At 38.0% G+C, this 16,269-nt stretch overlaps 1 protein-coding gene across 4 annotated transcripts; it reads right to left on the bottom strand.

Moving 5' to 3' along the window:
• Nucleotides 1-228: 228 nt before the first annotated feature.
• On the bottom strand, nucleotides 229-16,036 carry MTX3 (metaxin 3). 4 transcript variants are annotated; one of them, XR_008423817.1, is made up of 10 exons: nucleotides 15,940-16,036; nucleotides 15,362-15,431; nucleotides 14,673-14,749; nucleotides 13,396-13,488; nucleotides 12,702-12,884; nucleotides 12,483-12,559; nucleotides 11,819-11,976; nucleotides 11,340-11,436; nucleotides 10,478-10,566; nucleotides 6,679-6,701 (listed from the first exon to the last, which is right to left on the bottom strand). XR_008423817.1 is itself a non-coding variant. In XM_053907247.1 (9 exons), the coding sequence occupies exons 1-9, from the start codon at nucleotides 16,018-16,020 to the stop codon at nucleotides 6,591-6,593; spliced, it is 939 nt and encodes a 312-aa protein (XP_053763222.1). In that variant the 5' UTR covers nucleotides 16,021-16,036; the 3' UTR covers nucleotides 229-6,590. The 4 variants fall into 4 exon arrangements, 3 of the variants coding, with proteins under 3 accessions (XP_053763222.1, XP_053763223.1, XP_053763224.1); XM_053907247.1 differs by lacking the exon at nucleotides 11,340-11,436 and having other exon boundaries at nucleotides 229-6,701; XM_053907248.1 differs by lacking the exons at nucleotides 11,340-11,436; nucleotides 13,396-13,488 and having other exon boundaries at nucleotides 229-6,701.
• Nucleotides 16,037-16,269: the final 233 nt, after the last annotated feature.

Here is a 16,269-nt window from a genome sequence, read left to right as displayed (position 1 = left end):
CTCAGTCATTTGCATACCAGTGGCTGAGGGAGCAGGCCTCCAAGCTGCCTGAGCTCAGGGTAAAAAGAGCACAAGTGACCTCAATGTATCATAGAAAGAATGAACATTTAAAATCCTACCTAGCTCATTTCCAGCACTGAATAACCATTTTTAAACACTCAAAAATTCTTCCCAATGGAAATAATTACCTCAAGGAATTGTTAACATTAAATCAGAAATTAATAGACATTCAGGCAATTTGAGATTTTATTGTGAAAATAGCTATTTTGACATTATATCCAGTTTCTCACTTATCAGAATAAATTCTTTACAACATTGATCATCATTACCACTTCTGGGTATTTATACACAGTCTCTGAGTAAAATATATTCACACTAGGCATGACTAGAATATTTAAATTATGACCAACATTGCTTATTTTAAGATGTTTACTTTACAATAAAACTATAGTAATTTGTATAGTATGACAGATATTTAAAATATTTACCAAAGAGAGGCTTGGTGAGACAAAACCAATATGTATACACATAGATTTCTTATTTATCTTATTTGCTGTCAATCTTCTAGAAAGCTACAGTTACACTGCAAACACCTCAAATTTCCATTTCAAAATGATTAGAAAAATGGAAACGTGTTATCTCCTATTGTACAAACTAAAACATTGAATCAGAAGAGGAATAAAGCTCATCTTTATGCAATTAACATAAAAGCTTGAGTACAGCCTTCCTTCTCCAAGAAAAGAGACACGAGCAGTGCAAGAGAAGTAGCCAACAGTCTAAACAGAGAGGGGCCGGCACACCCTTCTCGACAGTGCGTGACTCACTGACGACTGACGCAAACCCTGGCAAGCCATTTTTCTTGATTTCCAACAACCTGAGCACGTAAACTAAATGATTAAAAGGCATTTCTCTGAATGTGCATGAGGAAAACTGAAGAATCAGAACAGAGATCGAACTGCTTTTCACATGGCTAGATGTTCACCGTTACACAACTCAAAACCAAAGTCCAGCTTTCTATCAAATACATAATCACAGTGTGGAGTTCCAAATATGCAACTGTACACACTGCGGAGAAGAAACAAAGAGCATCCTTACGCCCTATTCGAGATCTGGTTTTATACTTTGAAAGGAGATCAAACATACTTAGTCCTCTGATATTTAGAAGTCTAGTGATGTTTAAATTTTTTAGGCTATAGAAACTGCTGAGGGAACGCCTAGGTGGCTCAGTCGGTGAAGTGTCTGACTTCGGCTCAGGTCACGATCTCACGGTTTGTGAGTTTGAGCCCCACGTTGGGGTCTGTACTGACAGCTCAGAGCCTGAAGCCTGCTTAGGATTCTTTGTCTCCCTCTCTCCTCCTTCCCTGCTTGCGCTCTCTCTCTCAAAAATAAAAACATTAAAAAAATTTTTTTTTAAAAAGGAAACTGCTGAGAATTTTATGAAAACTGAAAACCGTCATCCTAGAAAATGCACACAAATATGCAATCCTTGTTTAGAACATGTCTTCAGTACTAGACTAGAACTTGAAAATATTAAATTTCTTTTGCTTGGTCACTGACACAACTGTAAACTTTCTACAACACCGTGTATATGTGCATGTGTGTATGTGTGTGCATATGTATTTATAAAATCAGCAGCTTGTATGTGGCTTTACCACTATAAATCCCATCACCTTTTTGTCACTTTTAAAGCACAGCCAAACATGGTTTGGAAAATTGTTCTGGAATTCCAAGCTGGTTCCCTCTGTCTCACAGACACCTGGAATCACCAGGTCACACCCTTGTGCAGATGTTCCAAGCCAAATGGGATTCTAGGGAAAAGGGATGACTGACTGACCAGGGGCCTCACAGGTGCCTAAATAACCCAACTGTTTAAACACATGGCCACCCCTCTCTCAACTTCAGGGTCCAAGGGAGTCCTGACCCGTCTTTCCATTTTATCACCACTCACTAGAGCAGCACCTAACAACAGGAAACCTTTGCAATGAGCACAAACAAGCAAAAACACTCCAGGGCAGCATTTCCCTAAGTATACTTTTCAGCATATAAATCCCACAAGACCTACTTTAAACACACACACACCCCAAAAACCACATGCAATAAATCAGGAAAATAGTGTATAAAATGCAGACCTTTGTTGGAGATTGAAACTACACAATAGCATTTCAAAGGTTCAGAAAGGCTCTAGGAACTTAATGTTGTCTAACAAAGCATTTCCCAACCTTTTTTGACAACAGAACCCTCTACTGACATAATAATGATAGAATCTGCCAAAACCCACCTACTTCTCCAAGAAACTAAAAGATGTTTTTTAAAGATCTTACAGTATAATTTCAAATTAACAATAATCAGGATGCAAAAACACTTACTTTTCTGTGAATTTTTTAAAGAAACTACTTTGTTTTGCTAAGAATGCTCTTCTATCATAACAAGTCCCCTTCCTATACAAGTCCAGCTCAAAGTTACCCTTTCTTAGAATACCTCCTCACCTCAGTCACAGTGGTTTTAAGTCTAGGGCTGGGAAGCTGCGCCCTGAGCAAACAGTACATCCTGAGTTTTGGACCAAAATATTTTGCAAACCCTTAAAAAAAACCAAAACTTCATCTTTACTTTCAGAGTAAAGCAGCATTCTGAACCTCCAATGACACTTCAATTAAACTTTTGAGGATAAAAGGATTACAAACCTTTAGTTCATGTAATTAACAATGAATTTCTTCATAATCTATTTAAGAAATGTGAAAACACTGAAAAGCACATGTATATTCCACAGGGCTGAACAAGAAAAAAAGGCAAAAGATAATTCTTAATGCCAACAATATACACAAAAGACCACAATCATAACCCAAATTATACTCAGTGGCTCTGCTCAGGATTTCAATTATATAAATAACCAAACCAAGACAAAGTCAATTACTAAATCCCTATGAGCTTAGGACAAAAAACACAGACTGCACTTTCTTCATTAAAGCCTGGTCCTAATGTCGTCTCATCACACTGTGTAATTAGAGATAACACAGCAAAGCAAAGGACTACCACATGAAGACACAGAAGGACTGTTTTCAACGTATTTATCCTTGAAAGTAAACCCAGGTACCATAGGAAGAAAATGATACTATTACAAATATAAAAACCAGAGCATATTTTATAGGGAAAAGGAGTTCTTAGTTTTAGGTTATTGTTTTTTCTTTTCTGGTAAGGCAAAACAGATCTTTAGATAACCATTCATTACAAACCTGAGTTGTTTTTTTCTTTAAAATTAAGAAGGAAGTAAATTATATTTAATTTATATTATGTATTTGTCAGAAACTGAATAGTAAATACTGTGTTTGGATCATTAAATTTCAATTGTAGTTTAGATGATACATTGACTTACTTTTAAAACTCTTTTATTTTGAAATTATAGACTCACAAGAAGTTGCAAAAATACTACAGACTCTGTGTATCCATCACTCAGCTTCTTACCTTTATTTATATTTTGGCTTTTAAAGGGTTAACACTTTTGACAACATGAAAAACTGTCAAAAAACCTAATAGGCCTGATGAACACATATTCTTGGAAGAGGCTCTATGAAAACATACTGCTGACTTCAAATACAACTTTTATCACATGAAGGTACCTTAAAAATTGGTTTTCTGAGATTCTGTCACTGTTACCAATCTCTGCCTCTTTTGATGTCCAATGGTTTCCCACTTTTGCAGCTTCTGAAAACTTTAACTTAGCTGTTATTGAAATAAGCTCCCTTATTCCTTCATGTTAATATATCTGGCAACATTAAATGAATAGCAATTACGAATAGAAATCAACATGCTTGGATTTATTGTAAGAATCTTGAACTCTATAGTATCCCCAAAATAATGCAAAATACCTAAGCTGGAATTTGTCAATGCCAACCTTTGTAAGGGAAAAAACCACTGTGAAGGAATGACCATCCTCAATGCTCTCTACAGGGTATTTACTGTTAAAAGAAGTGGTGGGTCTTATGGATGACTGGTGACAATGTGTTGATGAGGGATCTTTATCTTATGGGAATTATCTGATCAATTTTCTAATCCTATACTAGCACCAAACATAAACACAAACATAGTCCCTTTTATCATATTCCACCATCACATCCAAAAGAAAATAGCTCACAGTATTTTGTTTAAGACTGTGGGCCATCTATCTCAGCAAACTCAAACTTTATCCAAAGCACATCCTGGCCAGGCTGATCGCAAGTTCTCTTCCCAATCTGGAAAGCTGTTCCTTTCTAAGAGCTTCCTATATGCGTGGCTGCTCCCTGGAGCAGGTCATACTCAGTTATAGCTTCCGAGCATCTTGTTGGCCAATCCCCAAAATGCTCAACTAAGTAGCCCCATATATAAATTCTCACTTATCTAAATCACATTTTGCATCTTAGGAAAGGTAGTCTGGAAACATCAGAGCCTACCTACTGCAAGGCTAAAGGCAAGTCAAAGCAGGAATGACCAAAAAGAAATAAATCATATTTACAGTTGTCTTTTCTACTAAAATATGACAAATCCTTGTCATTCTAAAATGATGTCTTTTCATTAAACTTTCAACACATGAACTATTACAGTATGATTACTGGCTGAATTCTGTGTCAAAAGAACATGATCTCACATTCTTATAAAAATTTGAACACATTTCTTACCATGGGCATTAGTAGTTTTACTGACAGAAAACTGTTACATAACCCAGTATTACTTTGGACTGTGACCATGGAGAAATTTGGGAGCTAAATTTACCACTTGATTTTAGAATCTGTTAGGGTTGGTATAGCTCTCTCTCCCCCATTTTTTATTTTTCCAAAAACTAATTTTAATTGTCCTGTTTTATGTATTTGACAATTTTAAGCCACTTCAAATGCTTCTTAGAAGGTTTAATATAAATCATGATTGAAAATGATCAACTCTAACTACAGCATAAACAGATGTCTGGTTAATGTGTTAACCACCCTTCTCCAATATACATGGACCCCAGGGGACAATAAAGTCCTATGGTCATGATTTTCAACATAGAATATTCATACAGGTTTTGGATGCTGGAGTCTAATGGAAAATTAACTCAAAACACACAAACCTGTTGTATAAATAATGTGAAACTCATTAGTTACTTTCCCTAAATGCATCCAAACAGATGAACAAGATTTTGAAGACTACCTTGTTTCTCATTTAATTAAAACTTTCAAGAAAAAATATTTACAGCGACTTAAAGAGTCCTGTATAATACCTAATACATGAACAAACTGGGAGGATGCAGGTCAAATACAGCTGAGCTCCATTCAGCTCAAATTAGGGGAGTCTCTTGACTACAAAACTGTTTGCTTAACACGGGTGTTTCTGCAGGATGTGATAAGATTTGCTGAGCACCATAGTAATCTTTTAAGACACTAATCAAAAACATGATCCCATAATTAAAAAACCTCAGAAGTGGTTTTAGGACAACAGGAGCACCTCAGCCACTAAAGTATGCGAGATTCTATTCTAAGCAAAACCACCTGCACAACAAATCCTTCAACAGTTCAGTAACCAATAAGTAGAAAATGTTCTTTAAAAACTATTGTTATCTCCGCATATTCCACTGGAACATTCAACTGTTGTAGTTTAACTATATGGAAAATAATAAGTTGCCATAATGCTTTTGACTACATGATAGGCTTCTTCTGAAAGAACACTGGTCTGAACCAAGCCTGGTGAACTTGGACCAGGCACACAGTAGGTACTTCTATTACTCTGGCTGAGGAAGGTCTAACAACTGGGCAAATTCCAGTAAGACTTTACAGCCTGGCGTAATAACGATGACCAACATACTCAGTTCTCCTGAAATCAATCCAAGAAAGAGATTACTAAAGTTAAAAATGTACTACAAATACACAGGTCTAAAGCTGCCACATTTGCCCAATAAACTAAAAGCGTCCTTGCCAACCTTATATTGAACACATCAGCAAATACCAGAAGTGCATATAGTCAGATGAATATTATATGTAACCACCTTTGATATTTATATATATACATATATATGGTACTAATCCTCCCAAAAGATTACACTTCTGAGAGCATAATTAAAAAGCACATTCCTCTTTGTTTTTTAAATAGACTTTTCTATTGAAGTGAATAGAATATTAGAATATTACATTTTTCCTAATGTCTAAAGTCATCAAATTTCTAAACAGAAGAAAAAAGCCTCAAAGAGCCACATATTAGATATTCAAACTGTTCTAAGAAAACGAAATTAATAAAATAACTTGAATAAATAAGAGTGCACATTCAGAACAGAATTCTAGCTTTTGGTCAGCAACATATGAAATAAAGGCAAAAATCTGCCAAGATTAAGGCAGGTTTTTGGTTTTTTTTAATATACAGTACAATATGTTTTCTTTGTTCCCCAAGTTCATTTAGCATTCACTTTGATGTTATCTAAAGTGCACTGCCAGGTCAAAATACAAGCTTCCTAATTAAGAAAAAATAGATGTCATAGAAAGTTTCTTTTTAGAGTCTCCCTTATACCTACTAATGGCATTTTCTTTTTGCCTTCACACTTAGTGTAAGAGATTACTGCAATAATCATGACTGGACACAAAGCATGATGACTGTCAGGGTGATAGCCGTTGTAAGGAATTATTTTCGTCTTCTGCTGGAGTCAATTTGAGTGTTGGCAGTTTCCGAGGAGGAAGTTGAGGGCTTTGGCGAAGATTGTCATCCATCTGTGGGAAGTACAAAAAGTACATGTGACTGATGGCTGTGGCACCACTTTCGTGGACTGTGACCTCCTCATCGAAACTATAGCCTAGAAGAGCACAGAACCATATGGCTCCAGGACTGCTCAAAAAACCTTTTTCTTACAGATAATCTCGCAGGAACTCTAAATGTCATACCTCAAATACCAGCTAACTCAGTATATGTGTACAAGCAATATTGCTCATCCTTGATGCCTTTGCAAAATTATAGCAATTCCACAAAATGAATATTCTACTGAACTCAACCACATCACAACTGGATTTAAGAGGTCTCCTAGTATAGTAAGTGGAAAAGCATTACTTCTGATACACTAAGCTCCACAGTTTATTAATTATGTTGATGTACAATACCTCATTTGATCTTCCCAACACAACTGTGAAGAAACCATGGAAGACGATCATTCCCTATTTTACGTAGCAGCAAAATGAAGCTCAGAAAGGTTAAGAAATTTGCCTTAGTTTGCAAAGCCAATATCAAAAGTTGAAATTAAAACCCAGGTCTTCTTTAAAATTTTTTCTTTAACCTTCATTTATTTTTGAGACAGAGAGAGACAGAGCATGAATGGGGGAGGGTCAGAGAGAGGGAGACACAGAATCTGAAACAGGCTCCAAGCTCCGAGCTGTCAGCACAGAGCCCGATGCAGGGCTCGAACTCACGGACTCCGAGATCACGACTTGAGCCGAAGTCGGACGCTTGACCAACTGAGCCAGCCACCCAGGCATCCCAAAACCCAGGTCTTCTTATTCCAATACTATTATTCTTTCAACTGCACCCCACAGCCTCAGTGAAAATGACCTGTACTCCCTTCAAAAAGACAAATTCTTTTAGGCTGCAAGTATTTAGACCATGGGAAGCTAGGAAAAGAGACAGATGGAAGGAGAAACTATTTAGACCTAATCCAGAGGTATTCCAAACACCAGATCAGTTCTAAGCCTGCTCTAGAAAAAAAAATTACTATGGAGCATATTGAGAAAATGTCCAAGGGTTTCAGACTTGCCCTCAGGAGGACATTAGCATCCCTGGAAACACTAGGAGAGGAATCATTTAGAACTGAGTCAGGCTGGTGGGAATGTAAACTGGTGTAGCCACTCCAGAAACAGTATGGAGGTTTCTCAAAAAATTAAAAATAGAACTACCCTATGACCCAGCAATTGCCCTACTAGGTATTTATCCAAAGGATGCAGGTGTGCTGTTTCGAAGGGAAACATGCACCCCCATGTTTATAGCAGCACTGTCGACAAGCCAAATTATGGAAAGGTCCCATATATCCATCAACTGATGAATGGATAAAGATGTGGTATATATATAATGGAATACTACTTAGCAATCAAAAAGAATGAAATCTTGCCATTTGCCACAATGTGGATGGAACTACAGTGCATTATGCTAAGTGAAATAAGTCAGAGAAAGACAAATATGATTTCATTCATATGTGGAATTTAAGAGACAAAGCAGATGAACATAAGGGAAGAGAAGCAAAAATAATTATACGTTACGTATATATAAATAAGAAATACATATATATATGTATATATATACGTATATACGTTTATGTGTGTATATATATATTCCATGTATATATATATACATATATATATTCCATGTGTATATATATATTCCATATATATATATATATATATATATATATATATATATATACACACACACACACACACATACATACATATATGGAAAGAATGGAGTCATACCTTACAAAGCTACCTTTCAACCAGAACACCCCACAAACAGAGTGCAGGGTTCACAGCCTGGTGCTGAGCTCTCTATCAGCTCAACTTCAGAAAAGACTTGAAAGCAATTGCCGCCAAAGATCCCACACCAACAGCAAACAGCATCTGACTACCCACTTGATAAACAGGCTTTTCCAGAGTTTTGATTATGTGCAGACCAAAACTCTCCCTTATCTCCTCCAGATGCTCTTATAAAGCACAGAGGAAATGTCTCAGCAGAGATACAAGCAGCTTACAGGAAAGGAAAGAGTATAAAAGATTAACTTTTAACTTTCCAATGGAAAAAAACATTCCCAGTGGACTGCTTGAATCAATTGGGTTGTCTTTTTTTTTTTTTTTTTTTGTAAGAACTAAGTCCCCCAGACATTACTTTTTTTTTTCTTAAGCTCTAGATTTTCTGCGCAAATGGCGAACAGTAGTAGCCAATAGGATTTGTTGCTCTTATGTCCTGCAGCCAACAGTGAACCACACTGAAGAGCAGATATGAAACAGGGGTGGGAAGGAGAGTGCCTGATTTAGAGTTAGGAAACGTTCACATGCTGATAATGACCCAACATGGAAGTGTACAAAGCGGTGACAGGGCCTCTTGGGTTCACCTCCTGCATATGTAGGTATTTCATGGTTCCCTTTACATGTCTGTCATGAATTTGCCAAATACAGAAAATGAAAACTGTATTGGATAGCCTTCATCCAGCAGCTAAGTGTCGAAAACAATCTGAATAATCTTTCCATTATCCACACCTAACACTCAATATCTTTCCTCTCGTGGGATTTACTGGGCTGGGCTAAGAAGACAAACTTGGCATTCAACGAGCCCACCTAAACTTTAATGCTGGTCCTTTACAGTTTTACTGCTCAGTCCTACTCACTTCTCAACTTCTAACAACACATGAAATACTCTACAAAGAAACAGAAAGGTCATTCCAGAGAGTGACAGAGGTTTCTTGCTACTAGTACTACTAGCACTGGATACATAGTTTCATTCATTTGCAGCTTACTAACTGCAAAGCCCATGATGGAATCCAATTTGTAGGGTTCGAATCCCCTTTGCCTCTCACCACCTGAATGATCTCGGGCAGGTAACATACACTGCTCTCCAGGCTTCACTATCCTTATCTGTAAGATACGACTGACGGAGTAGCTGCACACACAGCGGCTGTGAGGATTCAATGAGGTAACTCGAAAGCTCGTAGGACACAATGCCTGTTATTCAGACCTCAAAAACTGCTAGCCAGTGTTATTAGGCCACATTGCCTCATTAGTTAGTGAAAGAATGAAGTATCATTCACTGGCATAAGAAAAAAGGAAGTTGATCAGACACTTGGGGAAAAAATGAATCACCTCTCTTGTATTTTTCCAATTAGAATCGCCCTTGAAATTCCCACTACTGGCGTGCGTGCTCTCTCTTTCTCTCTCTCTCTCCTACCCGCTTCCTTAGTATCTCTCTCTCAGCAAATGAACGCGACCAAAGTGGCAAAATACCCACACTGATGAAAAACTGTGGGCAACAATTAGAAAAGAGAAGGATAGAAGAAGCAAAGCAAAACAGTTTATGTAGAAGAAAGAAAAAGACATCATAGTGTGATTAACAAGAAAGAACCAGCACTGGTGCTTACAATCTCAAGAAATGTTAACCTTGGGAGACAGAAACAGACAAGCAAGAAGTGTGTTTGTTTTGTCTTTTTTTTTTTTTTTTTTTTTTTTTTTTTTTTTTAAAGCTAGGCTTTTGGTCTCCCAACTTGAAAAATACTAATTATGTGGTAAAAATAAGCCCAATACCACTATCAAAGTAATCGAACCACTACTGGCTTCAAAACACTATATTATATACAACTATAGTAAATGTATATTTGAGCAGATTTATGAAAAAATAAACTCTTTAAAAAATAAGAGGGTAAAATAATGCATATTAACTATACAATTAAAGTTACAATATTAATTTCAGAAAGAAAAATACTAAACTACTATAAAATAATGATTGAAGTAAACTTGACCTTTTCAATCAAGTTGGATTCCTTATTTACAAGTTGTGTGAGTTTCTGCAGATTTGCGTCTACTGTTTCTTGACCAGCAGGAGAGGTGCCTAAGAAGCCAGGACAGAAATCAGAAAGACAGAAAATTTTGAAAGTCTTTAAAGCTGTTCAGACTGAAAGAATTTTGAGTCTATCCACCCTCCCAAGTACACTGCCCTCCAAAAATAAATAAAATCAAGCAAAGAGAAAAACCATTATGGGTTCAAAGGCAAAGAGGGATAGTAATGCTCCAAAACCAAACCTAAACAAAAGGACTAAATTTGTCCATGAAGTAGACAGCCAAGTGTTATGCAACTAGCCAAAGTGATTAGTAAAAGAGCACAATGGTCCTCATTTCCTTCTCCAATTTGAGGTGTACCTTTTCCCCACCCATATCAAATAGGCCTTTAGTCACAGCTATCTGGATAGCTGTCTAAGGCAGGGACTCCCAAACAGCTATCAAACAGGCATCCAAAGTATTTGGAAGAACTTAAAAAATACAGATTTCTGGGCTCTACCCTGAAGGGATTCTAATGCGGTATCTCTGGCTTAGGACTCAAGACTGTATATGTCCTCCAGCCAGGTTTGCTAATCACTGCTCCAAAGTAACAAGGTTGAAAGTGATTTAGTTTCATGACTCACCCCTCTCTCTCTAAAAAACATATAAACCACCATGAAAAAATAAACTGTCCCTAAGCCAGCTATCCTTGTAACTGCTGTTTCTCAAAAGGACAATTTCTGCCAACTCTCCCAATACAAATTTAGTATCCCAATCACTTACACACATGGCCCACACACCCAAGGAATCATATCCTAAGTCACAGGTGCCCTCTATTTACAATACCTCCAGTCTGATGCAATCAGTTTTCAAGTAGTGGTATCATGGGAGTGTACCTCACCCAAATCAATCTGCTGCTGATTTCTGTTCACGCAGGAAAATGCTAGAAGCAACATTTAAAATAATTGCCCATTTGCATTAGGATAGATGCTATCTTTCAGCAGGGACTCAATAAATACCTGTAGTTAACTTTTAGAAGAAAATGATCCACTTCAAAGGGGCAATATTTAAAGAAGAACAAGAGGCAAGAAATGTATAAAATCTAGAAGAATAGGCAAAAGGAAAATATCTATTTCTCTATTTAAAATAGAACTAACACATGGGAATAAAGTTGGAAAAATAAAATTTTTTCAAATGCTGTAAGTCAGCACTTAAAGACGATACACAAACTTCTTTAATAAGTCATGAATTTTGCTTATCCATCCTTAGGAGAATATGCAGATAATCTACACAAACGCAAATTAGCTGAAGAGAAGCCAGCTTACCTCCAAGACTAAGCTTAAAATAACTATTTAGGATGTCATCACAAAAGCGGCACAGGTTGGAGAGCTGTTTCAAATGTTCTTGTAATTGAACTTTAGGAAAGCGTATTTTATAAAGAGGTGCAAGAAAACCAAACACGTAGGCATCCAAGGTAGATGGCCTAAAAATAAATTCAGGATTTTTAAAAAACACATAGGAAAATATTAACTTGGGATCATGTTAAAAATATTTTTTCTCTAATACATTTACCAATTCTGAAGTATACAATATAGTCTTTTAGAAGGTTTACTACACATGTAAGCTTATTAAAATGATGTAATGAGGGTTTTTAAAAAAAAATTTAATACTCTAACCATTTATTTTATTTAGAAGAAAATTAACTCATAAATTAAAAATTCATCTTTACTTACAAGTGTTATATGAAGATATGAGACAGGGTGGGGATAGTCTTAGATATTTTAAATTCATATATATAGCATGTCTAGTCAATGTTTGATTACCATGGACAGAGAAATTACTATAGTAATTCATTAAATCTTTTTTTTTTTTTTTTTTAAAGCAAAACCTCATGGGTGGGAGGGGTGGCAAGAGGACCTGCTTTAAATAACTACTCATGGACTATATGCATACAAAACACGAAAACGATTTTTAAGGGAATGCACTCACGTATCTCCAAAGAAAAACTGAGATGTTCCCAATCTGTTTGACAGAAGATTTAGGCACTCCTTGGCATCTCTGTATATCTAGTAAGGATGAAATTACAACTCAAAGGTAGAACAGATGCTCTAGAAGTCCTTCTAAGCAGGCATCCAGGATGTTCATCTCTGCTGTCTCTCTTGTCCCTCCCCTGGAGGGACCTTGCTCTGAAAGTAATCCCAACCATACCTGAGCTTCCACTTCTCGGAGGTGGTAAAGGGGAGGCTCTCCTTTAGTCAGGAGAATTCTATTCAGTGCTCCCTTAGACATCCTTCCAGGCAGGATCAAACTCAAGGGAAAAGGAATTCGTGAAGCAAACCATGGCTTTGTCACAGCAAAGTAATTGTCACTCTCAACCCAGAATGTGTGAAGCTACAAAACAAAACAAACGAAAAACACAAGCATGTTCTTTTATGAAAAGAAAGGTCATTTAAACAGTGTGAAAGTTTTGGGTAAATATCCTTGTACAAAGTGGCTTCATAAAACTTTCCCAATTAGAATGACTCAAGGATGAAACAAGATTTTAAACATGTGGATTTGTTGATTGCTATATCCCAGGCACCCAGAACAAGGCCTGGCACATATGTGCTCAATAAATATTTGTTGAAGGAGTGAATGATAGTTAGCTAAATTCTATACATGGAGGAACAAACTCTGTCTTCCACAAATAATTTTTATTTCCAAAATGACAGTATCTTTCATGTTGTTTCATGTCTTAGCTGAATGTCTAACAGAACCCAGTTTCACAGTAACATGAAAGAATCAAAATTAATTCATAAATGAAATTTCCTCCTTTAAGCCTTTTTCACTATGTTCCTTCTAAATAGATTAAAGCATACTTTTAGTAGGTCACTACAATGATGTAATATTCACCAATGCTCACCACTGCAGGAAGAAGCTTCTCTTCAAGGAGAGCAATGTAAGCCAGTGTATCTGCCCCCTGTTTTGCTGAGAGTTCATAATCAGCATTATATTTCTATTAAAAAATATAAAACCAAAAAACTTCAGAAGTCAAGGGTATCCCACAACAGTGAAGTTAAATAAATTAAGATTCCTATTCTTCCTTAAAAATGGCAAATATGATATTGAAAGGCATAATGATAAATACAAATTCAATGACAAATGCCGTTTAATGCAAATACAGTTCTTAGCACAACATTCCGCACACAGTAAGGTCAATAAATATCAGCTACGGTTTTTTATTAATTGATATTCTGTGATTGTTTACAACCTAGTTTAGCGCATGGCATGTTGTACCAACAATAAATAGAAGTTATTACCTTTAACAATAAGGAAGAAGTTCTAATTGGTTGCATTTTTCCCCATGAAAAAAGAAAGAAAACCTTCCAAGTTAGAACAATTCTAAATTTTGTTGACATAGGATTTATTTTTTCAAGAAAAGTATTGGCAAAACCAATTACAACTTTTGTATTTATAAAAGTCTTTACATGTTTAAACATTTTGTATGCATTATATAAATCTTTAGATGCTCACACATTTTATACCTTACTTCATGGGACATTTAACTGCAACTCTCCAGTGAAGCGCTTTTTAAAAATAAATAGGGGGGCGCCTGGGTGGCTCAGTTGGTTGAGCGTCCGACTTCGGCTCAGGTCATGATCTCACAGTTCGTGGGTTCGAGTCCCACATCGGGCTCTGTGCTGACAGCTCAGAGCCCGGAGCCTGCTTCCGATTCTGTGTCTCCCTCTCTCTCTGCCCCTCCCCCACTCACACTCTGTCTCTCTCTCCTTCAAAAATAAATAAACATTAAAAAAAAATAAAAATAAAATAGGTGCTAGTTGAGGGGAACTCAGATGCCATATGCAGCAGAAAGTGTGTGGCAGCTTTCACTCCAGTGATAATCATATCAATAAGTGTAATCATAAAGATGGCTTCATTGAACCTGCCTATTTCTAAACTTCAAGAAAATCCAAAAAAAGTACATGAAAACATAAATTGAGTGTTCCTCACTACAGGACTTTCAAATCACAGTAAAACTCATGATTCAGAGCGGTAATTCTCAAGTCTCTTTTTACATCAAACTCCAATTGTCTACTGAGTTGGTAAAAAAGAATTTAAAAAAATTCCCCAAACCTTACAATGTATTTTTTTTAAGTAACATGTAGGGAACAATCTACTTCTTCAAAAGGAACCACCCACCTGTTTTCTTAAAAAGTTTAGTATTTTCGCAGGCTGAGAAACAATGTTGTCTTCAGTTGTCAAAATTGGTACATCTCCTACAATCAAAAACAGTTTACATACAAGGAAACATTTCTATTTGCTCTGAAGACATTGCAGTCCCCTAAAAACCATACCAATTGCACATTCGGAGGGGGCAAAATGAGTAAGCTCATCTTAGTTTTTTGCAATTTCACAAAGCAGTTGTAGAGAACAGTGCCGTATTTCCATTGATCTGACTTGTACTTTACAGTATTACTCACAATGCCCAAACCGTAAGCAACACACAGCCAAAGTTATGGTAAGAAGAAACTAAAACCCCAAGGTACTCCATGACTATATGCTTCATAGCTTTAAATTCAGATATGGGGGTGCCTGGGTGGCTTGGTCGGTTAAGCGTCGGACTTCGGCTCAGGTCATTATCTCATGGTCCATGAGTTCGAGCCCCGCATGGGGCTCTGTGCTGACAGCTCAGAGCCTGGAACCTGTTTCAGATTCTGTGTCTCCCTCTCTCTGACCCTCCCCCATTCATGCTCTGTCTCTCTCTGTCTCAAAAACAAATAAACGTTAAAAAAAAAATTAAAAAAAATTAAAAAATAAATTCAGATATGGAGGTTGGGGGGCGGGGGGGGAGTCTCTTAAGAGAGGAGAAAATTGTGTTTACACTGTACCTCTTGAACCTCTCCAGGTGTTATCTATGACATTGACTTTCAAGGGTGCACCAGAAAATTTGGCGTAAGCCTGAAACAAAGTTGGTAAGAGAACATTTAGACTGAGTACGTAGTGCAAATCTGCAAGCAGCTTTAATTCACAGCCCGGTCGCCCTAAGGCAGAAACTCCTGACACTGGGGCTGAATCCCTCTCCGGAGGTCTAGCCGAGGATGCGCGCGCCAGCTACCCAGCTTTCGGGGATTTTGTTCCCCCAAAGGTCCGGGGGATGCAGAGCGGGGCGCGTGCGCGCCCTGCTTTGGTCTTAAGTTCCACCGCCCAGAAAGCTTTGCAAGGCTGAGTGGGCTCGCAGGCAAGCGGAGAAGCCTTGACTCTCCCGCCAAGGCCTCGGCGGGGTCACAAGCCAGGCTTTTGACTCCACGGGAGGGAACCCAATGTGGTGCAGCGAGAAGCGCCCCGGCCGGTCTCAGCCCTGCAGCGCCGCAAGGAACCGCGGCGAGCAGCGGAGACCAGGCCCAGCCAGCCTCGCGCTCTGGCCCCGCCCATCTTTCCTGCGCCCTGGTCCGCGAGGCGGCCTCACCATCACCACCAGGGACTCGCTGTGCACCGATGGGAGCCCCCAGCCACCTCCCCAGCAACTGAGCTCCAAGGGGGCCGCCATCTTGCCGGGGCCGACCTTTGTTACCCCGGAAGTACTTAGACGCTCAATTTCCGGCACGGTGAAACACGGGGCGGGGCGAGAGGAGGGAAGGGTACGTTTAGACTGAAGAAATGCGTCAAGAGGTGGAGGGGTTAAAAGCTCTCTTAGCCTCAGCTTGGCCTGGTGGCTAGGAGTCTTGGCCCTTGAGTTAGACCCCCTCCCCGCCCTACCCGAGAGTCTTAAAATATTTATAGGTGCCTAAAGTGCTCC

The sequence above is a fragment of the Panthera pardus genome, unplaced genomic scaffold (genome assembly GCF_024362965.1).
Source record: "Panthera pardus isolate Hobbes unplaced genomic scaffold, ASM2436296v1 HiC_scaffold_2, whole genome shotgun sequence".
NCBI lineage: Eukaryota > Metazoa > Chordata > Mammalia > Carnivora > Felidae > Panthera > Panthera pardus.
This window is presented reverse-complemented; position numbering and strand designations above follow the sequence as displayed.